This window comes from Athene noctua, chromosome 1 (genome assembly GCF_965140245.1).
Source record: "Athene noctua chromosome 1, bAthNoc1.hap1.1, whole genome shotgun sequence".
NCBI lineage: Eukaryota > Metazoa > Chordata > Aves > Strigiformes > Strigidae > Athene > Athene noctua.
In genome coordinates this window covers 105,151,711-105,175,936 of record NC_134037.1, presented here as the reverse complement: position 1 = coordinate 105,175,936, position 24,226 = coordinate 105,151,711, and the positions used below count along the sequence as shown (strand labels likewise).

The 24,226-nt window shown below is 42.0% G+C and overlaps 2 protein-coding genes across 9 annotated transcripts in view; one reads left to right on the top strand and one right to left on the bottom strand.

The window, feature by feature from the left end:
- USH2A (usherin) overlaps positions 1-11,422 on the top strand; it is a 392,395-nt gene extending 380,973 nt beyond the window's left edge. For 6 of the 7 annotated variants that reach the window (XM_074897210.1, XM_074897211.1, XM_074897212.1 and 3 more), the window contains 6 exons: positions 568-785; positions 2,645-2,821; positions 3,822-3,905; positions 5,603-5,847; positions 7,996-8,229; positions 10,487-11,422. In XM_074897210.1, the coding sequence (XP_074753311.1) occupies positions 568-785; positions 2,645-2,821; positions 3,822-3,905; positions 5,603-5,847; positions 7,996-8,229; positions 10,487-10,576 (1,048 nt within the window). In that variant the 3' untranslated portion in view covers positions 10,577-11,422. Of the gene's footprint in view, positions 1-567; positions 786-2,644; positions 2,822-3,821; positions 3,906-5,602; positions 5,848-7,435; positions 7,930-7,995; positions 8,230-10,486 lie in introns of those variants that run through there. The other variant, XM_074897214.1, reaches the window with a different exon arrangement.
- A 20-nt stretch (positions 11,423-11,442) lies between these two features.
- The window catches only part of KCTD3 (potassium channel tetramerization domain containing 3), a 28,123-nt gene continuing 15,339 nt past the window's right edge, over positions 11,443-24,226 (bottom strand). For both annotated transcript variants that reach the window (XM_074897217.1, XM_074897218.1), the window contains exons 10-18: positions 22,604-22,719; positions 18,668-18,755; positions 18,423-18,539; positions 17,343-17,513; positions 15,915-16,070; positions 14,859-14,955; positions 13,295-13,479; positions 13,063-13,201; positions 11,443-12,710 (exon numbers count right to left, since the gene is read on the bottom strand). In XM_074897217.1, the coding sequence (XP_074753318.1) occupies positions 12,122-12,710; positions 13,063-13,201; positions 13,295-13,479; positions 14,859-14,955; positions 15,915-16,070; positions 17,343-17,513; positions 18,423-18,539; positions 18,668-18,755; positions 22,604-22,719 (1,658 nt within the window). In that variant the 3' untranslated portion in view covers positions 11,443-12,121. The remainder of the gene's footprint in view (positions 12,711-13,062; positions 13,202-13,294; positions 13,480-14,858; positions 14,956-15,914; positions 16,071-17,342; positions 17,514-18,422; positions 18,540-18,667; positions 18,756-22,603; positions 22,720-24,226) is intronic.

Sequence of the window (24,226 nt, the reverse complement as noted above, 5' to 3'; positions counted from 1 at the left end):
GCCAGCCAAACCTGTGCACCTTAGCTAGAGGGTGGTGGCAGAACAATCTGAGCTGGAATCACAGGGCTGAGAGCACTGGGCGGTTGTGGTAGCCATGCTCCTCCTTTCCTGTGTTGGTGGTGATATCCTCTGTGGCCTGAATACCATCTGGGAGGTGTTTAAATGCAACAATCACTTTTCTCTTGAGCAGGATATTGGGCAGGATGAAGGTGGAGAGGATGAGCTGTTGTGGGTGGAGGTAATTGTCTGCCAGCTGTGGTTGCACAGCCAAAAAGTTGTGAGCTCACTGACAGCAAAGAGGCAGCTATACATCCTGTAGTTACTTAGGCAAATCCTAATTTGCAGAAGTGAGCGGCAAGGTAACAGGCGTCAACAGTTTCACTGTGAGTGTGACTTACAGCCACAATTGCTCATAGGCATCCTACAGGGCCAAAATCTCTAAGAGAAAAACTGGGATCAGTTCCATTTTCTTCTCCAGTAGCCAGACACAGAGCAATTAGGATGAAATGTATGATTGGCTGTTACGTTATTAAGGCTCTGTACTAAAAATCTCAACTTTCTTCTCAGCTATGAGCTCCATGTGTATATGGCTTGTCCCCTGAACCTACAGCCAGCAGTGAAGGCTTGCAGTCCTGGCCCAACTGAGGTGAGGTATACAGGAAAAGGACAGAGTGCCAATGTGTCCAACCTGGAGCCTTACACGACATACAACCTGAGAGTCGTTTCTTACAACTCTGTTGGCAGCAGCGCCTCAGAATGGATTGGTTTCACTACAGAAAAGGAACGTGAGTATGAGAAATGGTTCACCGATCAGCAATGCCCACTTTTGGTGCATGGGGCTGCATAGTTCTAAATGACTTCTCCACCTCTGTGAAACATGATGTCCTCAGAAAACTGCTCTTCCGTGTCCCTGATCACTGTGCCTCTGCTACCCATTCATTGAAATTCTGCTCTGGGGTTTGACTGCTCATTCCTTCAAAAATACTTCTTTGCTCATCATCTGATATCACATCCTCTATCTTGGGAGCCTGGAAACCTTTTATTTTACTGAAAATGGGCAGCAAAGCTGCAGAACATAAAATGTTCAAGTATTACCAGAAAGGTGATGTGTAGTAATAAATACACTGCCATAAATAATCCCTGCAAAAAGTGGAGATCTTGAAAGAGAGCTGGTGATTCTTTCCAGAATCTTACTGTCCTAATTCATGCCACTTCTGCCAGGACTCATGAGAGTTTTTCTTGGATGTCATATGAATGATCAGATCCTTGTTGACACTGAAGAATTCTTTGCTATCTATCTAACCACCACAGGCAGTACTTTAAGGCCATGTGGTAGTCTCATGGAAATTAAACATATAGGACTTGTGCCTACAATCAGAATAGATTTTGCCGTCAAAACTGTATTTGTAGTAGTCTAACATCAGCTTTTATTAAAAAGATCTATAGTGCTGTAGCCAAAGTCATTCTATAAGATGAGACGGGCATTTCACCTCAGCCTGCCAGGTCAAGGCAAAGAGGATGTTCAGTTTTTATCATATAGTCTTGTGTCAGGATTTCAGAACCACCTTTCTAAAAATCCCTTTTGCATCACTTGGTAGTTCTGCCTAGTAATTACTAAAAATGGATATCTGCTACATCCCTAGCTGAAAATTTCAGGTGGAGCAGCCCCAGATTTTCTTTAATATCACCACTGAAAAAAAAGAAAAATGTCCTTATCTTTAAAGCTGTGTTTTATTAAATTGCAAACTAAAAAACTGGAACAAGATAATGAACTTTTAAATGGAGAAAATTCATAAGGATCTGGTGACATATACAGAACAAAAAGGTTTGAAAGACATTATTAAGCCCCAGCCCACTGGATCTGCAGCCCTCTTTTCAGTCTTGCTTTTCTTGCCTTGCTGACCTCTTCACACCAGGTCTCCTGAGGCACTCTGAATGCCTCCTTCCTCATGTCTGGAAGTCCTGCTTTAGTGACAGTGGGCAATTAGCAGCAAAGTGCGGCTGGACAAGCAGCTTTCTTATGAACAAACCAGCATATACTGGGCACAGGACTTAACGGTAAAGCCACAAGAAAGGACTACCTCAAACTTAAATTAAGTCTTTTATCAGCAAGCTTTTGGGCCCAACTGATGAACTCTTCCTCCTTGAAGTGAATTCTGGGTTTCTCTTCTGGCCATCTCCTCTTGCTTTTCTGAAACCCCATGTTTTCATGTATGTGCATGTGTTAAAAGGTGATCTTGGGCAATTTCTTGGGACTTGCAAAAGAGTCCTCCCCTTAGCAGTTTGGTTCCCACAGCCCAGCATGCTGCAGTTAAACTTGCACTATGTCCTGTGTCTCCCTGTCCCCACCTTAAGCTGGAATGTAATTTATAGTTTTAGTGTTTATAGCACATACACAAAGGCAAAGGAAGGGAGTTCTTGGTCTTTATTTTAAAAATATGAGATATTTCTGCTTTCTCAGTGTAGAGGCTGTCATGCTACAGCAGCTTTCTCTTTTCTCCTTGTATCTTCCCTACTCATACACATTTATATGAGAGAAGGAGCACATGCAACGGAGAGCTTGTATCATGCAAAGTCTTTCTCTGAGCTGTATAATTCAGTCATGCCTGTTGGCTAGAGATGAACTTTTTTCCTTCTTTTGCAGCACCTCGGTACACAGCTCCGTTCTCCGTTGTCAGCAATTTATCCACCATCCACATAGACTGGAGTCGCACTTTTGTGCTGAATGGCCGCCTGAAGGAGTACGCGTTAACTGAGAGCGGGCAACGCATCTACAGTGGCTTTGACACTGAGCTGTATTTACCAAGGACCTCTGACAAAAGTCAGTTTCAATTTCCTATAGCTTTCTCTCTGTGAAAGACTGTTGAGCTAAAAATATTATTGTGTGCTAAATTTAAGAAAAACTCTGCATAGCCATCCCAAGCTAGGAGCACAGGAGTGTACTACAGACACACTGAAATGCATCTGAGCAGATGCTTGAAACAAAAATCCTTGGGGCTAAGCTTCCTCTTAAACATAGTACCTTGACTGGGTGAGACTGCTCTGGCTCATTGTGAGGGTTGAGATTTCCCAAATCCTGGAGCTGCATTGCAATTCCACACTTCAGGGCTATGCTCTAGGAAATGCATCGAAATCTTCAGCTTCAGAAAAGACTGGAGCCTGCTTTTTCATTTGAATCAAATTAAGTCAGTAGCTCTTAGAATCAACCATGTTTTGAAATGCAATTTCTCTTTAGAAATTTGAAATCTTTAAACTAGAAGTAAACTGTCAACGAGGGTGGGGGTGGGGTGGGGGGTGGGGGGAAGGAAAGAGAAAAAAGTAAAGAAAAAATGTTTTTAAGGAATTGGGGTTTTTTTATGTCAAAGGATTTTATATTTTTTTTTTACCTTCCTAATTACTGCAATGATGCTAATACGGTTGGGTTTTTATTTTACTCAAACATTCTTAACATGTTTGTATCAGCCATGAATGGAGTATGAGGGATTTAGGGCAAAATGATGAATAAATTGAAAGCTGCCAGTTACCTGTCATTGGAAGAGGGAGGATTGAGTGGTGAAAGAGGGACATAATTTGGAGCAACATCATAGTGGTTGCTACCTATGATCTGCCATGGTTCACATAGTTTAGAAGTTCAGTACCCATGTATAAGGGATTATGAGGCTCTGACTGGGGCTCAGGTGGGTTGTGATGGGTTATGTGCTGTGCCTGCCTTGGCTTTTCTCAGACCTGGCCATCTCTGCTGATGGATCATGGTGAAAAAGCAGCACCTACAGAAGCTGGATTTCTCCCACTGACAGTATTTTCTAACCTTTTTTGTTCAGCCTTTTTGTTTCAAGTGACCTGCATCACTGATGAAGGGAGTGCCATAACACCAGTCATCAAGTACAGCACTGGAGATGGAGTTGGTAAATATGTGAAGAAATTACCTAGCACCTGTTAATTTTATGTGTTTGTGGTAGAAATTTGATATGTAGTACATGCCAGACAGGAGGGCATCTCATTGCAAGATCAGGGGATGCCTTAGTGCCTTAGGGTATGAGGTATGCAGGTAATGTGCCTTTTTTTTTTTGCCATGGATGAATTTCTGTTTCTTTACATCATGATTAGCTTCAGATCCTCTCTCCAGATGTGTAATATTTTTTTCTTTCATTTTTACATAAATATATTGCTCTGAAAATGTAGTGGGTTTTCCTGCTGAATAGAATCTTCTCCCTTTCAGATTTTATTCCCAAATTAAGATTATCTTGAATTCTAATCCTGTCCTCCCACATTCCTCCTCAGTTTGACAATGAAAATGCAGATCCTCTCTCCTCCCTGCATCCCACCCACCCCAACAAGGAGCATCTGCCTGCTCCTTTCATATGATGCATCAGCCAGTCTCTGCAATTTCACCTGGGATGCGTTCCCCTAAACAGCTTATAAGAATGTCATATGAGATGTTGTCAGGACCTGGTTTATAACACCTGCTGTCTCCCTTCTGTCCACAAGGCTTTTGCTTGTTTTGTGGAAGTGAGGGAGTTTTGTGTGGTGACATGCATCACTTGTCCACTGAGTAGTAGACACATACCCGTAAAAACTTTTAGATTTTTTTAACTCCTTAGTTCTCTGGGAAGCAAAACTAAGCTTGAACCATTTCTAACTGACATGCGGGTTTTATTTAATGTATTTATTTTTTGAATTGCATCTTGTTCAGATTCTTAAAATAGATGGGCCTTGTCTTTGCAATTACTCTTTACACTGCATTTCTCTTATATCCCTTTTCATGCTCTCACTCCGTCCTCCTGCAGAATTTCAGGCAAGGCTGCTGTAAAGGCATTATAAAATGTTCCCAGTTGCTCTACATCCATCACCTTCCTCACTCTGCTCCTTTGTTCTTCTGATTGCTGCTTGTACCCAGAATCTACTGCAAACTCCATCAGCACCACAGGCAACTTGCAAAGGAGGCTTGTGAGTGAAGGTGACGGAAATTCCTTAGCCAAGAGGCTGGATATACATGTAGGATTGCAAATAACCAGGAAATCCTGTCACTGAGATTTCTTATGCTTGTGATGTGTATGAGCAAAGCCAGCCAAGTGGCTGTTTTTTTTCTAACAGGTGTGCAAAGGAGGACAAAATGTTTCATGTTGTTTGCTTTTGTATTAATTTATCATTCCTTTTGGTTAAGTCTTCCTCCCTCTCTCTTTCTAATGGCACAGGCCTGCCACTACACAGTGCAGGAGAGAATGTCCTCTGCCTGTACCACTCTGAAATTACCAGAGTAATTTCCACTCTTCAAGGTCACTTGGAGAACCCTTTTTTTTTTCCTCACATTCCACCTCCACTGCCTCATTTCTCAAGAGCTGTTGATGCAGTGGTGATTTCCAGCCTAAGCAGCAATGCCAGAACTTTAAGCAGGGTCTCTTGAGGGTAGTAAGCTTTTTATTATAGCCCGCTAGCATATTGAACCATTATGCCACCTTGAACATAAGTGCAAATAAGCACATGACGACAAAAATTACTTAAATTTCTGCCTAATTTATTAGCGAGGAAAGGGATAGCATATTGTTAAACGCTTTCTGAAATAACATTCCCTTTCTCCCCTAATCCCTCTTGATTTTTACAGGTCTGATCTTGACAACACCTGGAGAGAAGGACAAAGCGGAGTCCAAACGTGCAAAATTCTACAACGAGTTGTGGTTTGCAGTGTTGATGGTAGTTCTAGGTTTGATCCTCTTGGCTATTCTTCTCTCTTTAATTCTTCAAAGGAAAGTCCACAAGCAACCCTATGCACGAGACAGACCTCCTTTAGTTCCACTCCAGAAAAGAACTTCACCAATGAGTGTGTATTCATCAGGTGAAACCCATCCGGTATGTTTTTGGTAAAATGCAGTGTTGTGTATCCACCATGCTATACTTTTATCTGCCCCTCAAAAAATACACACACAGTTTCTATTCCTCCTTCCACTATTTTGTTGCACCAAGTGAAGGCTGTTCAGTGTATGAGAAGGGCTGTCTGGTGTACCTATGTGGGCACAGAGAACCAGGGCACAGGTGCTTAGTCCAAAAAAAAGCCCTACGGTACCTGGTGTGCAGGCCGTGAAATGCTTCTGATGCCTAAGATAAACTGTGGATCTGGAGTCACAGGAAACACAAAGCCACTGGTGTCACCTGATCTTAGGTGACATCTGCAATAGAGCTGAAAAGCTCTGGGCGTGCTGTGAGAAGGTAGGTGATAAAACGTGCTTTTCAAAAGAACCCTTCATGTGTTCCCAACTATCTGTTGTGGCTGGCTAACCAGGATCAGTCTGACAATCTTTGTCAGGTATCCATGAAATGTGTCTGCAAAAAGCAGGACTTAGGGAGAGCCTGTATTTCTTTCTAGTAACCACCCACCATCCAGCTGGACTGCTCTAGGATGAGCTGCATGCCAGGAAGGTTTGGGGGAGAGTGAGTGCAACCAGGACAAAGTTAGGGACCTTCACAAAATCTGTGTGTGCATCTGTGCACATAGAGCCAGTGGGACCACCAGAGAGGTGGGAGGAGGACTGCTGGGGAGTGATAAAGAGGAAAGCTTTGTATCATTTTTATTGTGATGTTATAATTCTGAAAAAAAAAATTGACAAAGAACATGTTCCACCATGTGGCAGAGTAGTATTGCTATCCTACCCTTTGAAGAAAAGCAAGACAAAGGGAATATGGCAGTTGTTATGAGACTGAGAATGGGAGCAGCAGTGCCTTCCATTTCCATGCCTCTTCCCAGGCACAGGCCATGAGATGATTCTTCTTGTCACTTCTCAGCATCTTTTTCCTGTGAGCGCCATCAAGCAGGATAGTGACTCCTGCATCCTTCACGCATTCTGTTCCTTCTTGTCTCGGTGCCAAGAAGCTGCATCTGTGCCTCAACGAAGAAGCTCTTGGAAACAATGGCATTTCCAGTGTGCCCCTTCCCCTGGCAAAGGCTAAGAGCATAAGAAATTTCTTTTTTTTTGGTCTCATGGTTTTGATTCCTTTTCCTCTACAGTCTGTCATGTTGTCTTGTTCCTCTTGACTTTAAAATGTCTTTGCTGTTGGCATGTTTGCACAATTCCTTTTCATGCTCCTCCCCTTCTTTTCTTTCTTTTTTCTTTTTTTTTTTTTCCTTTTCCAGAAGCTCATGGACTTAATACAAAGGAAGATTCTACAGTGGATCAGATCAAGGACTGAATCTGAGAAGTTAGGACAGAGTTACTGCAAAGTGGCAAAATTGGTTCTGTTTTACAAGTGCTAGTGAGGTCACGTGGCAAGCAATGCAGGCTGTAGTGCCTCATCTTTGACAGTTTCCCTACTCCCCCACATCCTATGACATTGCTCTCCTTCACAAACCTGCAGCTAATTCACACCCTCCATAAGGAACAGACTGCACCTGCATTGCACCTTGCCCTGCTCTAATGCTTCTCCTCCCTCTTTTTAATCTCAGTTTGAGACCATTGCTGACACATCTGATTCATCAAGCAGTGTCACTCTCAAAAGTTACACAACGCACTTTGAGGTAGAGTTGTTAGCTTGCAGAAGTGCAAGATGTGTGATGTGCCAGATGACCTAAAGAGCATGCACAAAGGCATCTTGCACTGCATGTTTCTCCTGGCGAGTGAATGTCTTTTCCCTGGTCATGATAACTGCAAAAGGAAGTCTGCTAACACCCCTTTGCTGTGCAAGTCTGGGCTATCATTCTGGTGGTCAAAAAACTTTGGACCTCTGCCTGTTGGTTTGTTTTTTTTTTTTAAATAGGGCAAAGAAAAAAAAGGAAAGTCCTGTTGTACAGGGCTGCTTTTTTTTTTTTTTTTTTCCTTTTTAGTGATATGATTGTCGTACAATGGGGACAGGTCCTTTTTTTTTTTTTTTTTTCTGTTTATAATTGTGCATGACTTTTGAAGAATGGATTTCTCTGTTCTCTTCCACTCCTGCTTTGTTTTTGCTCAGATAGTGTTTGAGACCATACCCTTTATTTTGATTTATTAGTTTGTGTCTTTCTCATAGGGGCTGGCAGATACAAAAATTCCAGGAGCTGGTTCTCCCATGAACAACCGCTGTGTCCGTATCACATCTGGGATGAGAAGACCAAGTCACAGCCAGCTAAATCGCACATATTCCCAAGCCTCTCTCCATCGTAGTGTCAGCCAGCTGCTTGACCTGTATGACAAAAAGTCTCTTGTTGAAGAATCACCTTGGGATGCCATTATGCGCAATCATCGCAGTACTGGTCGTGGCTTGGTAAGGACTCCCGTTCCTCTCCGGTGCTGTTGAGGGTCAGCTGCTAGCAAGTTGTCTGTTCTGTTAGAATCATGGAAAAATCTAAATATCAGAAGCTGCTGGAGAAACAGCCAAAAGACCTAAAAGGACATGGTCAGAAATTAGATCCTCAAAATCCTTCCTGCCTGCTGTTCTCTTCTGGGGCCATAGGTGATCACACGCTGCTCTTACAGGATGTGAGGGGTCCACATGCATCTGTCTGTGGTTTCCATTGAGCCAATAACTCCATGGTGTACAAGGGATATGCACCTTGAATAATTCCCTTCTATTTAGTCAACTCATAGGCTTTTCTTTCCATGCATTTCAGCAAATGTACATGTGTGATGAGGGATGTCTTGACATCCTTCACATGTTCAGTGCCAGAAGCAGGAGCTTGTGTACTAGCAAATCCTGTTCTGTGACTTCAGGCTCAGTTGCTGACAGGACCTGCTTTCTGTCCTCTGCTCATTCACGATGCAGAGATCACATGGATGCTCAGGTCTTTTGGCATTTGTGACCAATGACTTCAAACTCTGCCCCCATCGGACTAGAAGGAGGTTGCAGGGGCAGGCAGACTATCTGTCTTTGAATATAGGAGAGGGCAGGATTGGCCAGTGTCGCCAACATGGACCTGAGCACACAGACACAAGAAATGATGATTCTCGAGTCAAGGACTGTGACAACTTTGTTTCCTCTTTGTCATGAGGAAATGGGCTTTTTAACCTCCACCCCCTGGCTTCTACCCTTCCAGGTGCAGATGTGGGGAAAGGGTTTGGTCCCAGAAGAAGCTGAGCAGTTCCTAAACAAGGGGATAGATGCAGGTGAAGGGTATGTGAGGCAGTAACAAAATTAGATGGAGTGTGCAGTTATCATTGAGTGGATCTTGTCCAAAATGCAAAGTGAGCTGGCAAACAGTGATATGGCACATAAATCCAGGCAGCTTCCTTGGGCTTTCTTTCACCTTCAGTACAGCAGCTAGAAGGGCTGGCATGTATAGGCATGCCCCAGTACAGGGGTGTTGCTGCCATTGCTGCCACCGTAGAACCAAGGTAGCTGACAGGGCTTAAGTAACAAGATAGGATACTTAGCTGTAGGCAAAACCCCTACAGGTACAGCTTAAGCTTCCAGCCCCTACTCTGCAGCTTACAGGTTCCTGAGTCAGCAGTATTGTGACAACCTTCAGTCATTTTCCCAGAGCTATCACAGTCGTATTAATTCCCTGGGGACAAACAGCCTACACACTGGGTGTATCTCTAGCTGATCTCATTAGCCAAAGAACTGCTAAGAGGGGAAGCTCTTGCTCTATTTGCTTATCTTGTGCTAACACCATGATTTGGTTTAGCTTGCAAACCCCTCACACGTGCTGGATGTTGCTATGTTAGAACTAGTTTACAGAGTAGTCCAATGAGCATCAGAAGTGGTGGAAGTAGAACACAAAACTTCACCTCACTTTTGGTGGCAAACAGCATGAGCTCAGCTGCTTTTTAAAATCAGTGGCTATACCTACAAAGCCAGGCTCTTCTGTCTGCCCTCTGTACATTTCTTTGCATTTCCCTGAACCTGTCTCTGCTCAGCTACTCTGTTGCAGACAAACCTGCAATGCTTTGCACCCAGTGCTTACTGCACTCAGCAGCTGAGGCCTGTCAGCAAGTTTTGTTCAGCCCTTTGTCCATCTTTGCAAATTAATATACTGAACGGTTGAGGTAGCCCAGGACACGTACCTGCAGTAACACTGCTGGTGATCTCTTTATGCTATGGAAACAGTTTATTTCTCTTGTGCTTTCAACTCTATGAATGAACGTAAGTGCAACTGGAAGAAGTTCAGACCCTCCTTTAGAAGCTTGAAGAACAAAATCTTACCTAAAGAACAGGTGATGTGGTTGTTATACAAAAAAATGTAAACATGTATTCTTTTTCTTTTAATCTCTTCAGTTCCACATCACACTAACAAACACTATTTTATTTATCATTTGTCAGATACACATAATTATTTTTTTTTTTTTAACTCATTGTTTACTATGACAATCTGCTTGGTTTCGATTTGGGTACCTGAATGCTTTAGGTTTTACCTCATGCTGGGAGGAATGGGAAAACGCGGAGAGGTAGAAATGCACTTACTTATCTGAGTATTTCGGAACCATTTTTAGTGGGTGGGAGGAAAGAGAAACAAAAAGAATTGCCTTTAGTCTGGTACGTGGCTTTGGCTCACATGCCTTTTTTCTCTCCCCCCTCCTAACAGTATGTAGATGAAGATGATCTTGTCAATGTCATCAAAGGCTTCAGCACAGTCACCAAGGAGCACACCACATTCACGGACACCCACCTCTGAAGAACACAACCACCTTCTCTAGAAAATGGAAAGTGGGTAACTTGCCAAAAGCAGCCTGCATGGCCTTTGGGGAAGGGAGCAGGACTGTTGTTTCCCCACCCCATGCCCACTAGTTAAAAGATAAAACTGTTTATTGGGAGGGGAGGGGGGTGGGGTATAATTTGGCCTTTTTTTTTCTCCATCTCTTTAACTGTATGGTAAAAAAATGTGTGTTAGCACTCACACCTCAGAAAGGTCAAGAGAATAGTTTGAAAATCCCTAAGTCACGAAGCAGTATGAGTAGTACAAGAGGTTCTCACCTTTGTTTCTCATCCAACTTTCACAGCTGAGAAGGGTTGTGGGGGCAGGATGGGGGCAGCATGTTTGGCAAGGAAAAGTTTTTTACCTATCAAAAAAATGTGGTTAAAAGGGGTCCTTGTGGCAGGAGAGCCATGTCTTTTCCTAGCTTGAGAAAGCTCCGCCACACAATTGTGTTCATGCACAAGTGAATAAACAGCAAATGAAGGAATTATTACGGAGTTGCTTTAACCTTTGTGTTCTCTGTCTTCCCCACCCTCTTGGCTCAACTTAAAAAAAAGCCATTAATTAATGCTTAACTTCAAGCATGCTTTTTCAGAGGGAGAAAACCTCCTAACCCACTCCCTATTAAACACTTGCTGTCACAGCCTTCCCTTTTGCTTATGTATTACTAATCTACAGGCAATAAAAATTTGTTCACCACCCACAGTAAACTAGCAGACAGCAAGCAACCAGAGCAACACAGGTAGGAAATATCATGTCAAGGCACTTGTAATTGAGAATTATTATACCATGACAGTAAACCTACTCCCATATTCATCTCTGTCCTTTTTCCAGAGAAAGTGACAAGAAAGCCCTCAAGAGACTGCCAGTCTGTGTATTCTGCCAAGCATATTTTTATGCGTGCTCTCAGTCACAATCAGCAAAACCCATCATCTGATACCACACATTTTTCAGAAAGCACAAGCAACACTCCTCTGGCAATTTATTTGGACTAAGAGGCAAAATAATATGCTATTTTCAATAGCTTCTTCTTTAACCTGCACAAAACATTTCAGATTTCAGACAGCAGCATACAGAGCAAGGATCCCATTTGTAACACAAGACTACAGGGGCAGCTCTGTGACTTAGGCAAAATCCAGTCAAGACAGCAGCAGCTCTGCAGAGCAATGTGTGGCTGCGTCTAAAAGGCATCTTCCACTAAGCAACCCAGCATTCCTTTACCACCTTCCCTTCCCCCAAAACAAAAATAATCACAACATATCACATGCCTGACCACGTTTACGCAAGAATGTACAACAATATTTTGGACCAAGTACCGTACTACATTTTGGAGCATTACACAAAGCCACACATTGATGTGGACGACTCTTCAAAGGTTTGGCAGCAGCCAGGTACCTTCTTATAACCTTGTAATTTTCATTCTGGGTATCAGAACAAAGTCCCATTCAAGAAACAACCCACAACATGTAATGCTATGCCTGCTACCAGCCAGAGGGCACCTCATCTTTGCCACCAGTCACATTTTCACAAGCCATAGTCTTGACAAGATGAGTCGTTCTTCCGGTGACGTGGTGAAGCAGCTGTCTTCGTAGGTGATGGAGAAGCTGCACCAGGTAATTCAGGCCCACTTTCAGCAAGGACCGGTGCAGAGGCCAGAAGAGGCACTTTCTTCCTTCCCAGGAAGACAGTTCCTTCAAACCCCATCTTCTTTTTGCTTTCTGCTTTGGCTTCACTCTCCTCTTCTGGTCCTCTTCTTTTGAGATCCAGAGAACTCTCTGGCAGACGGTGAACGTCCGTACTGCAACACGCACCCGCGTCTGTCACCCCTGTGCCTGTGCCTCGCGCTTCAAGTGCTGTTGCCAGGACTGCCTTTCTCTCAGCTGCGCTGCCCTCAGCTGTTGCCCTCCTGGCCTCTGTCTGGCTTAAACTGCCATTTGCAGCAGCTGACTTTTCTGTTGGGCTTTTGCTGGGTAAGTTAAAAGCCTGGAAGTCCCGGTAACTGTGAAAGCTCTCGGTCCGCCTTGCTCTTGCCAACAAGGGGCTTTCTCTGTATGGCCGCACAGAACCATACGTGGCTGCTTCGTGAATTGTTTCATGGTGCTGCAATTGGAGGCTTCAAAAAGAAAAACAACCAAGGACGAGAAGAGCAGATGTTAGGCAGAGAACAGTCAGTTCTTCTTGCACACCCTCCTCCCACTCACCATTGCAACTGCCGCTAAAATGGGAATATACTCATCACAACCCCCCCCCCACGGGTTTCCAGATCACTTCAGATTCTCACAGGATACCTTAATCTACACACACATAAACCAACAGAAATTGAGGAGTATGTGTGTGTAGTTCAAGACACTCAGGGCATGGATTCAGGAGCTCTCCTACAGCATTCAGGGTACCAAACCCCCCTTTGCCTACCTAAAGGGTAAAACCTTTGGTGTCTGGAGCCGGTGCCACCCTTGGTGACTTACCTGGAATTAGATTCCCGAAGCCGGTTTGGCTGAACAACTGAGGTGGCAGGACTGATGTTGGGTGTGGCACAACGAGATGTACTCAGGTCACACTGGTCAAGCAACTTGAGCAGCTCTTCCTCTGTGGGGCCACCAACATCTGAAAGAGACAGCTCTCAGTGCCCAAGTCCACTTACCATAGCCATGTGAGGACAGAACAACCACACCACAGTCCTGCCATAACACAACTGACCTTTGTCTTCATTCTTATTAACCATGTCCATAGCTGTGGTCAGGTCCCACATCTGGATGCTGCCATTTGAGTGCCCAGTGAAGAGGTAGCGGCGTGGCCGGGAGCCCATTCTGCTGGATCCTTCACATTCTCGCACAGTAAACGATGAGATGGTAGTGCAGTCAACTGCCTGGATCTCACAGATCCTACAGAAAGAGAAACCCCAAGTTACCAAAACAATTGCACCTGGCAGATTAGGCTAGTAAAGTCAGTACTGTTTTGATTTTCTGAGAAGGCACCAAACCTTTCTTCCAGATGAAACTCCTTCCCCTGTGTGACTGGCATGCTGCTCAGCTGCAGACAGTACCTTCCCCCCCAATCCATTTGCAGCCTTACAACTTGTTTATTTTTCTTAGGGAACACCCACATATTCAATGTCCATTTTCAGTTTGCGATGATTAGGAGCCTAAGGCTCTCACAAAAATGACTGCAACTAGCCCCTTCATATGCTAGGCACTCTAGGAAACTAACCCACAAAACCAGCACACCTAACCATATAAAATATGCAAAAAATATCTAAGGATGATAAATCCAAGGTTATCTATACAGGTAACTTTTGTCTTATGACAAATGCAATACCACTTGACATGGCAGATCTCCCTTGCTTTTTTCCTTTATTTTAGAACCTTATATGGCGAGAGGAAAAGTACTCCCAAAACTAAGCTGCTAAGACAGACTCCACACCAGAATCTCACATATTCTGGGTAATTTGTTTTACTGTCCCCTTGTATTGAGCTTTTTACCCAAGGAGTTCCAAAGTAAGTAATCTATTAAAACACTCCACTACATAAAAATCTAGTCTGAAGAAAGAAAAAAAGAAAAAAAATGTACACCAGTAATCCTCAGATCAGATGCCAACAGTATTAAGGCATCAACATTTGATTTTGAATCAATCCAGATTCAAAGTTATTAGGCAAGAGATGCAAGAATAGTAAGAAACACAGAACTAAGATGCACCATCTTTTCTGATTTCTTGCCATTTTCCTAGCCTAACGGGAAGAAAAGCAGCTGTGGTTATTTGGCAACTTTTTTTTACTACACAGGCAACAAGATAGTAGAATATCATGAAGTCAAGCCTAAGTAAATAATTGTATAGCTGACCTAAAAGACAGTCTCCCAGTTATAAAGGTTCTAATATCCTTAGACGATTGCAAAGGAAGAGGAGAACTGCTTCCCCGTCTACTTTTGTGAGCAGCTTAATCCCTGCCACCAGCAAATTCAGCATTAGTTTTGAAATGTAATGTTAGCATGGTACCACGGCTGAGTTACGGATTCTGTAGAGGCACACAGGTGAGCCATCATGAAGTGAGTCTCTGATACCACATTTATCAAAATGCTATTTGGCTTCTAGGTTAGAGTAGAACATTAAGTACAGTTCTGTTACTAACACACAGAGTTCAGCCAGAGCTGCCAAGCACAGTACAAGCTTGCTAAGTGCAACTGCATGCACCCCCAAGGGATGGAAGACCCCGCCACCTGAACAGTCCTGCTCCTTTCCCACTTAAAACCCTAAACATGGAGGTACCTTTTCCCAGTTGAAGACAGCCTTACAAACAGCTTATTAGTGATGGGAACAACTTTTTGGATAAACACCTGTTGATCATCACGTTCACCAAAGGGTCCTAGAGAAAAAAAGATCACTTTTTTGTTTGTGTTTGTTTCAATGCCCTCACCCTCTTCCCCACACAGTCCTGAAGACCCAAACTCATATTAGTATGACCACATCAGGACCAGGGAACCAAAGATGACTAATAGCTACAAGAAGCCATCCAGTAGTTAGAAGCCTCTACAGATACAAATCTTTTTTGTTCTTTTGTTTTAAAGGAGGCCAATTTTTTAAGTTTCCTGCATATTCCTAGAGGCTTTACTGTCAGCACAAACCCTACATTAGCCCTCTAGTTAAACAAGTACTTTCTTATTTTGCAGCTCTGAGATGTCTAAAGGCTTAATCAGATTTCTTGCCATAGTACTGACCCCACCCTGTGTTCATGGGGCACCCTATTCATCGAAGGTTTCAAGACTCAGACCACAGAGGAATCTAGACTACCTGTCTACCCATGTTTACTGACATGCATTCCTTCGGTATCTTGCTATAGCAATGTGCTAGCACCATTCGCCTCTGCAGTTTCAAGGCTTCAGTAAACTTTGTCACAACTTCAAATTCATGTAAAAATTTTCTACATGTGCAGCTTTTAACCCCAACTGAACAGTGAACTGGAATTTGAAGTAGACCCAAACCTTGCTATGCTCATCTGCTTTACTACAGTCTCCTGTACTTTCTGTCATTCTCTAGTTAAACCAATAGTGAAATGCAACATCAGTTTGCTCAAGGAAGAGGTATTGTACCTATGTTCAAAAGTTTTTTCTCACCTTCAGAGTAAGCCCTTTAAGTGTACTCACTCTCTACAGCCTAAATAGTGAGTATTTCCAGATGAATCTTACAGATCCCTGCCATCCTTCCAAGGGGAGAGCAGTATATAAGAGCTTACACCCATCAGGTTATATGGCTGAAGGTCTGTTAAACCTTTATGAGACCAGTGAACGTACAGGCTCAGCACAGCGCATTCGAGAGACATCCTACCAATGTCATTTCCAGAACAGTAACTGCCATGACTCTCTGCTTCCTCCAGAGATAATATTTTGAATGATGCAAGAGGTGTGGAGCCTGGCTGAGTTGAAATCATGCCCCGGAACCGAGTCACAGTCCATGTCCTTACATGGTTGTTATCAGCACAAACTAGGAAGAAAAGGAAGTACAGTAACATTTATAAAGGATGACAAAACTTTTGAGATAAACTTATCTAATGATTTCTATATGATAGTTTTCCAAGACTGAGTGATCAAGCAGAACTTAGTCACATGACATCTCCAGATAATTACTGAACAGTCTACAAACTGTTGCTGATGCCCTGTTTTCTATTAGTTTGGTCTCTTCCCTCAGAAATTCAAGCAGCAAACTGAGGCATGTAGAACACAATATTAAGGTCTGAGTCAGCACCAGCAGCCTACAGCACACTTCTGTGCAGATGCTAGGACAAGAGACATTATGAGAGCAGCCTGACAGCATAACCCTCATCACATAATAGTGCTCTTTGATTCATCAGTTACTGGTTTTTTGGGGTTTTTTTTTTGGGGGGGGGGGGGGGGGGGGGGGGTGTGTGTGTTTGGTTTTTTTTGTTTTTTTGGGGGGGTTTTGTTTTGTTTTTTTGTTTTGTTTTGTTTTGTTTTTTTTTCCACACATATGTGCCCTTTCCTGGGACTGAGGTTTTAGTACCAAGTTGCAGGGGAACAGATGACCTCTGGGCTGTTTGTTTGCAGTATAATTAGACACCTCGTTTTCTGTTCCTTTTTAAAAAAAAATATTAGGATAGCAGCTGAAAGTAAATCTGTTCTCTGCCATGCCCTGGTTGCTAGATTCTGGGTGAAACAGATTCTTACAGAGGAAGCAGCAACTGCATCTTCCCTGAAAGTAAGACAATTTCTTGAGCATCAGACAGGACAAACAGGATAGCACAACAAACACTGGGAGACTGCTGAGAAAAAACACAAAAAGCCCTCTGAAGCCACAGGAAGGCTTTTTCTAGGGCCCAAGAGGAGATGGTGCACATTTTGCTGCAACCTAGAAAGCTCCTGAAAGGCTGTTAAAAGAAGACAAGTCCTACAGGTCCTGCCCACAACAATAAGACGTGACAGGGGTACATTTGTTTACAAGGTCTTTTATTTCCACAAATGGCAACCTTGGAATAAGACAAAAATGAAAAAGTTAGTTGTTCCAGTACCTGGTCAAATAAAGCCTATGCCTGTTAACTGCTACAGGCTTTGAAGAATGCTTACTTTAAGAAAGAGGATCCAAGCCAATCTAGCCCCTCCCCCACCCCCAAATCTGTCCAACTCATTTCTTTCACATGCGGACACAAAGCAAGTTAAAAAGCAATGCATACAAATACTTCATTGGTCAGGAGAAGAGAAGAACCTCCAATACAAACTTGTGCAGAGAAAAGAAGATTACCTGACACAAGGTGTTTCTCTGAGAGCATGATCTTTGTTACAGGACTTCGATGAACTGTGAAGGTCTGGAAGAGCTGAGGCCCAGACCCAACTGTTTCAGGGTGCTGTACAATCACCCTCACTGCTCCAGAGCTGGTGCCATATGCAATCTCAATCCAATTGCCACTTACACCTAAAGCAAAAAGAACACAGTTGTTCCCCTCAGGAACGAAAGCTTGTCTTACTGGGACCAGGGAAAGGAGGCAGTAGAAAACAGTATTTCCAAGCTTCCACAATTAGATATTTATTTTAAATGCTATTTACTCATTTTCCCATGAACAGAGGAGATGTTTTGCCACTAAAAAAAACCCAAAGTTTTTGTTCAGTTCCACACTATTCTTCAACACTGTCTCAACAATAGCATTCTCTTACATTCTCTCCTCCCCCATGGGAGTGAAAGAAGAGATGGATAGTCATACGATCAGATATTTAGGCACTCCTCACAGTGATGTGTTCAATACATGCCACACACTATTTTTCCACCTTAGTAGGAAGAAAATGGGAAGGCAAGGCAAGAGCAGGAAGGACTATAGTTAAAAAGATCACTGTGGTATCAGTATAGGTACGTGAGTAACCCATTTCTCCCAGCTGGGGTTTTTTGAGGGGTTTTGCTTTAAATGGTTTTTAGTATACTGGTTATAAGGTTAGATGCAGCAGCAAGGTTTTCTCCCTCCCAGTTCAGCACAAACTTATTTCAGTGAATACAATTCCTAAACTAAGTGCCTATCTTGTGTAAAAGTTAAAACCAGCAAAGGTACATTATGCACAAGCATTAATATATGATGTGTTATGTTATTATATTATACAAGCATATGCACGTATACATATAAGTACAGGTACCTATTTATATATAATGTACAGATGTAAGGGAAACAGTTATGCCTAGGGTTCCTCATTCATTTGAAGATGATTAAATGAAGAAAAAGGGCTACCTTGTCTGCTTTAGCCCTACTATGCAGCAGTAGAAAAAGTCCATTTAGAAAAAATAAAAACCCATATCTGTAACAGACTCTCACTGAAGAGATGGTGATAGAATACTGACTTGTTTTAGGCGTGAGGTAGACACTGAGCGCTGTTATAGCATCATTGGAGGGATCGTGGTACAATTCTGTCACTAGAAGATCATTGTCTTTCATTCGCAATGGGAATTTCTGCATGTCTGTAGGGAAGAAACATTTTTATTACTCTGACTAGACAGAGTTGTTTTCATGCGACTTAGACCAAAGAGTTTAAGAACAAAGCTGCTCAGTACCCCCCTTTTCATCCCACTATGCTCCCAGTTCTTACCTATATAGTAGATAGAGCCGTTGTTACAGCCCAGCAGCAGAAAAGACCCAGCAGTATCATAGCTTGTGATAGGAACAACATCTTGAACCTAGTGGAAACAGAAAGGAAAAAAATAAAAATACACAAAGCAAGAAGTTAGGTTGCTATTTTCTCAGTTTTCAGACCTTTTCGGTACATTCTGTGGAAGAATACCAGAGTTTGGTACTGGTCTGAAGCTGTTGTGCACACACTCTCACATACAGTGGCATTCTTCAAGTACTGCTAGCAGATCACATTCCTCTCCCAAACCAGATCTTTAGTTAGGGAGTTCAGCAGAAGCATGCAGACAAGTTAGCACAACTGCTCTGGAAGATCCTTCTCCATGTGAAGGCACAAAGCCTAGAGTGTTACAGCTAAATCACATCTTCAAAAGAGGATTTTTTTTTTTTCCAATATGCAAAATGATTGGACTTCCCACTTTCTGTCCTATTCCTTCTTCCCTTTCTGGCAACTCCTTAGGAGGTTGCTGGGTACAGGAACTAGATGTTGCCTCTCTATGACTTCCTTTACCCCAAGTTCTTGTGTCTCTCTGCCAGCCTCTATGAAGATCTCAACCTCTAGCACATATAAAATAAGGGGAAAAAAATTCTTGTTCCATTACAATGTCCCACTTCCAATATACATCCACACCAAGTAAACTGGAAGGCAGCCCTGTCATATTTTACTTAACGGTCTACAACTTAAGGTGAGGGATTAAGAATGCCCTCTAGAATGAAAAGGAATGCTTATCACGCGGAACAGAGACCTCAAGCAAAGAAAAAGTTTAGCTTATCTAAGGTATGATTCCCTATCTCAAGCAATTCTTTTTTACTTCAGCCCTGAGGGAGAAAAAGCCAAAAGCCATTTTTTCCAGAGCACTCAAACATGCACGAAGTCACAGCATTCTCCCTGTACTCCATAGGTTTCAGTCAGTCCACTTAATGGACACTGAATACTAATTAATAGAAATTTCAGTTTAGGTTCTGATTTCTCTCTGACCAGCAATATCCTTCTGATTGCTTCAGAGATTTCCAAAATCATTTGCAAGACACCCACCATATATGTGTTGGATAAAAGCAAAACAAACCAAAAGAAACTTCCCTGCACCCCCAAAAGCTATCACTCTAAGCTAGTACCCATTCCTAACCTAAGGATAGTCTGTAAGGCCCTAAAATATATTCTAAGCCTATCACTTAGCCTTACAGAGAAGGCTGCAACATGAATATAGCTTCTGCATATTTTCCTGAAGCACTACCCCTCCTTTCTCTGTTTAAGAAACTATGCCTCTCACTTATGCTCACCCATAATTCAGCACAGATCCAATGCTAAAAATACACTGTTCTTGGAAAGCACTTGGATTTTCCCTGTATAACTGATGGCTGAATGACCTGGAGAAGGATCCTTTCCAATTACTGAAAAGAACTGCTATTCTTGATCTCAAAGTACTTTTTAGATACAGTTTAAGTACCCTACCCTCCTCGTAGTCAAATCCATACTACCCCTAATTAAATAAGGCATCTAACAATCTGGGCCATGGAATTTGATTTCAAAAGATATTTAAAGTAGTCTGGAAAAAAATGTAAGTAGTACAAGAACAGAAAGGCAAGAAACTATTTAGAGTCCCAGCATCTAAGAGTATGGGTCAAAGTGCAGTGTGTTCACTGGTTCTGTGGAACAAAGGTGTATACAGAAGCTCTCCCATCTGCAAGAAGTTTACAAAACTAATGAAGGTAGAGGCAACCCATCAACAGATATACCACTTCACTCATCACCTTGCAGAAGACATTAACAACCGCAAGGAGAGGTCTGAGCAAATGGATCCACAATGCTGCCGACAGCAGAGATTGACTGACTGGGTCAGAGAGATCACACAAAACAACGAGTCCTTTCTTCTGCAGCAGAGATAGGAACACCAGAGGTGATTCAGCAGTTGCACCTGCCAAAATGTGAACTTTCATTAGGAAACAGAGCAACACTATACAACAGTCACTGGTACAACATGGGCAGTGAAAATCCTCACTTCACAGACTAAGTTCTTCTGTCACATACCATTGCTTTATGTTACCTCTTACTCTGTAACACTAAATATTTTGCTTCCTTTAAGTCTCTTATAGTAAGAATTACAGATGCATCTAGCACTTACAACCTCCTCTTCTTGTTGCATGCAACTGAAACACTGCCAGAGGAGTAAGTACCAGGGAAATTGCCTCAGCTAGTCTGCTCAAATCTCCAAAATGGGAAGAAGAGGCAAGAACCAATTAGGGATAGAGGTCAGAGGTCAGGGTGTAACACATCAAATATGAAAGTGACAGTGTAAGCAATAAGCCTCCTTGAACTAGAGCTTAGAAACACATCAGGAAAGAAAGCCTGCAAGGAAACAAAGTTCTTGGTCTGAAATGGGGCAATGGCAAATTCTGTTCCTCAAAACCTCTCTCATTGCAGCAAGTATGATTACATCTTAACTCCAGAGCTATGGACAACTCATGGAAAACAGTTACACAGATATTATGTATTCTCATGAATGTGAAGATCAGAGGTACAACCCTACCACTTCAGTCTTTATGGGGTTCTTCAAGAAGAACTGGTTCTAAAGGGAGATAAAGATCTCTAGGAAGATTTATTTGTTTTTCTCCTTACTAACAAAAGAGCCTGAGATGCAGAAAGCACCTTGAAACTGGTTGGATTTGGGGTTTGGTTCCTATCTCTTTTTTTTTTTTTTTCCCTCTTCTTTTAAGGGAGCTATTTTCATCCTCTAGGAAAAGAAAATAGAATTCGAAAGCAAAAAACCTTGGGTTTAGGGCATCCTGGGATATAAGCCCCTCAAAGATTCTTCTACTCTTCAGTAAGAAATGTTTTCACCAAAGGAATAGTCAGCCAGCCTGAGGAACTATTAATATGATCAGAAAGATTTCTGTGGCTCCCCCTGGAAACAAAGATGATGTATGGGACATCTATTTTTATTCCTTATGACTTGCTCCTTTAGAAAATATTGTCAAATGCCAGCTTGTCACATAGCAAAATCTCCTGTTAAGAGACGATGCAAGGCATCAATACAGCTTTAAATGTTTTGTTTAAATCGAGACCATAGTAACACGTCTGTGCCTCCTGCAGAAGCAGTGCTATCCCATGCTTGTTATCTGTGTTATTTGTTAGCAGTACTGTCACTTAAAGGTTGAATCAGAACTTAGTCAGCAAACACTGTAGCAGCCTCAGGTCAGTTCTGCCTCTTGAGATTTGCAAGGCAATTTGGGGATTTTTATTGTAACCAGGTTTTGTGCCACAAAGGCTGTGTTACAAGCTCTGTTATTCACATGAATGTTCGACTGTTTTCTCAGACTCACACAGACTCCAAGGATCTCTTTATTTAATATGCATTCTCACAACAGGAATAAAGTCAATGCAGCCAGAAGCATCCAGATGCAAGAGACATCTTTAAAGTATATCCATGTATATTTCTGCTGAAGAAGAGTCTCCCATTGTAAAACAACTTTTGAGATCCTCAGATCTCAGACTGCCTTCTTAACCTGTTTTCTTTTTCTTTCAGATGGTGCAGAAACTGCTGTCACACATTCCCCATATTTTTTTTTTATCTCCTGTGATCCCAGTGAATTTTTAAAAAGTTAGTAATCCACAAAAAAGTTTAAATATACACACACTTGACATTTAGTACTCCAAATCACACCCTGTCCTTCAATTTGAAAGCCTAAAAAGCATGCTTGGTAGTGTTACCAAACAATTCAACATTCTGCTCACAGGCACAATACTCAGATACCAAGATGGTAAACTCCGTAACACAAGTCAGGACTGAAAACCCTGTGATAAGCATTTCACACTTGCTTTTAGACTATTTTATTCTCTTTTTACTAGAAAGATATACCAGCTTATTAAAAGTGTTGCAGAAAATTGAACTGAACGCACCTGCCAATGCTGAGTCACAGCATTCCACACTCCCACTTTCCCTGTATGGCTTGTAGCCACCAACTGGTTGCCAATGAAGAAGAGGGCATCTACAGGGACTCCAAGACTGAACACTCCTACAAAAAAATGAAGAGTCTATGAAGCTCATCTAAAACAAAGAGAAAGAAACAGTAACAATGGAATCTCTCCACTACTATCACGTCATGTTTATTACAGTAGCAAGTAAAGAACAGCCAAAACTGGGTTTGCAGTGTGCTAGGTAAGGTACCATTCCAGCAGCAAACTGTGTTCCATTAAATTAAATGGCAGTGTGATGTCATCTCTGCTGATGCAATCATTACTTGGGAAGGAGAAAGGAGGCAAGAGAAGGAAGAAGAGCCCATGTAAAATATGCATTTCTCATTTTTCTACAGCCATCAAGTTCTCAAAGAGCTTTATACATCTTAAGGCATTAAAAAAATAAAAATCCTGTTACAGCAAGCAGGATATTTTTTTGGTTGTTTTGTGTTTTTTTTTTAACCTGTGACTACTGTCATTTAAGAAGCAGAAATTTCATAGGTTTTGCTAGACAAATTTATGCCATAGTAGTTTGCAATTACCTTTTAAATACTACAAGTTCTCACCACTTTTTTTAAGTCCAATCAAACATAGTCTGAAAATATAATTTAGAAACTAAATACAGCTGCAAGGCTTCATCCTTATTCTTGAGAAAAGACTGAATAACCCCAATGTGACACTACTTGAATACATTCAAACTTCTCTTTTAGCAGAAATACTGGAACCCAGAAAAATAATCAGCCTGTAAAAGTCTGTTTCTTCGTTTTTTTTCTCATCTCCAGATCTTTTAATTTTGGTTAAACCACAGTTCATGAGTAGAGAGTACAGGCAATTAGGAACCAGTTTCACCAGTCATCACACAGTATTCAAAATCTGGAAGATAAGACTTACCAGCAAATGCTGGCCTTCCAAATAAAGCCAATGTGGCATCAAGAACATGTCACTTGATAAAAATCAAAACACTGCAGAACATGACAGGCACTAATGACTATGGTTATAGCAGACCTTAACATCTGAGCTCTTCCACAAAGTCTGTCCTCTTTTTAGAGCTTCCTAGTCTCATCATAGATCCAATGAGTATTTTTAATTGAACTGCAAACCTGAGTAGCATACTACATTTTGTACTATTTATTGTACCATGTATTTAAAAGTTACAGCAAGCTAAAAAGGTCTAAGATAATTTCCAAGTTTGCCAGCTACAAAGTTCAGCAAACTCAGTTTGTAAGTAATTCCAGGCTAAGTTTTACTGCCTGGTAAGTACAAAAGCCATTACTACTGAGGATATCTTACATTACCAAGTGTAAAGCTTCATTCACAAGTTTCCTATTCCATACTCTTCGCTCTTACACATATTTATATTACTCCTCACTAATGTATTTTAACTGCAGCAGGCAGATGTCTTCAAAACAGGAGCACCCTACAGCTCAAAAATTTACCAACATTGTTTTGGACAAATTCAAATGAACAGAGTGCCATTCCCAACCAAGAAGCAGCCCTCTGTTACACCCCAAGAAGGAATCTCAGGAAGCTCAATATATACTTATGTTTTAATTAGGATGTTAAATG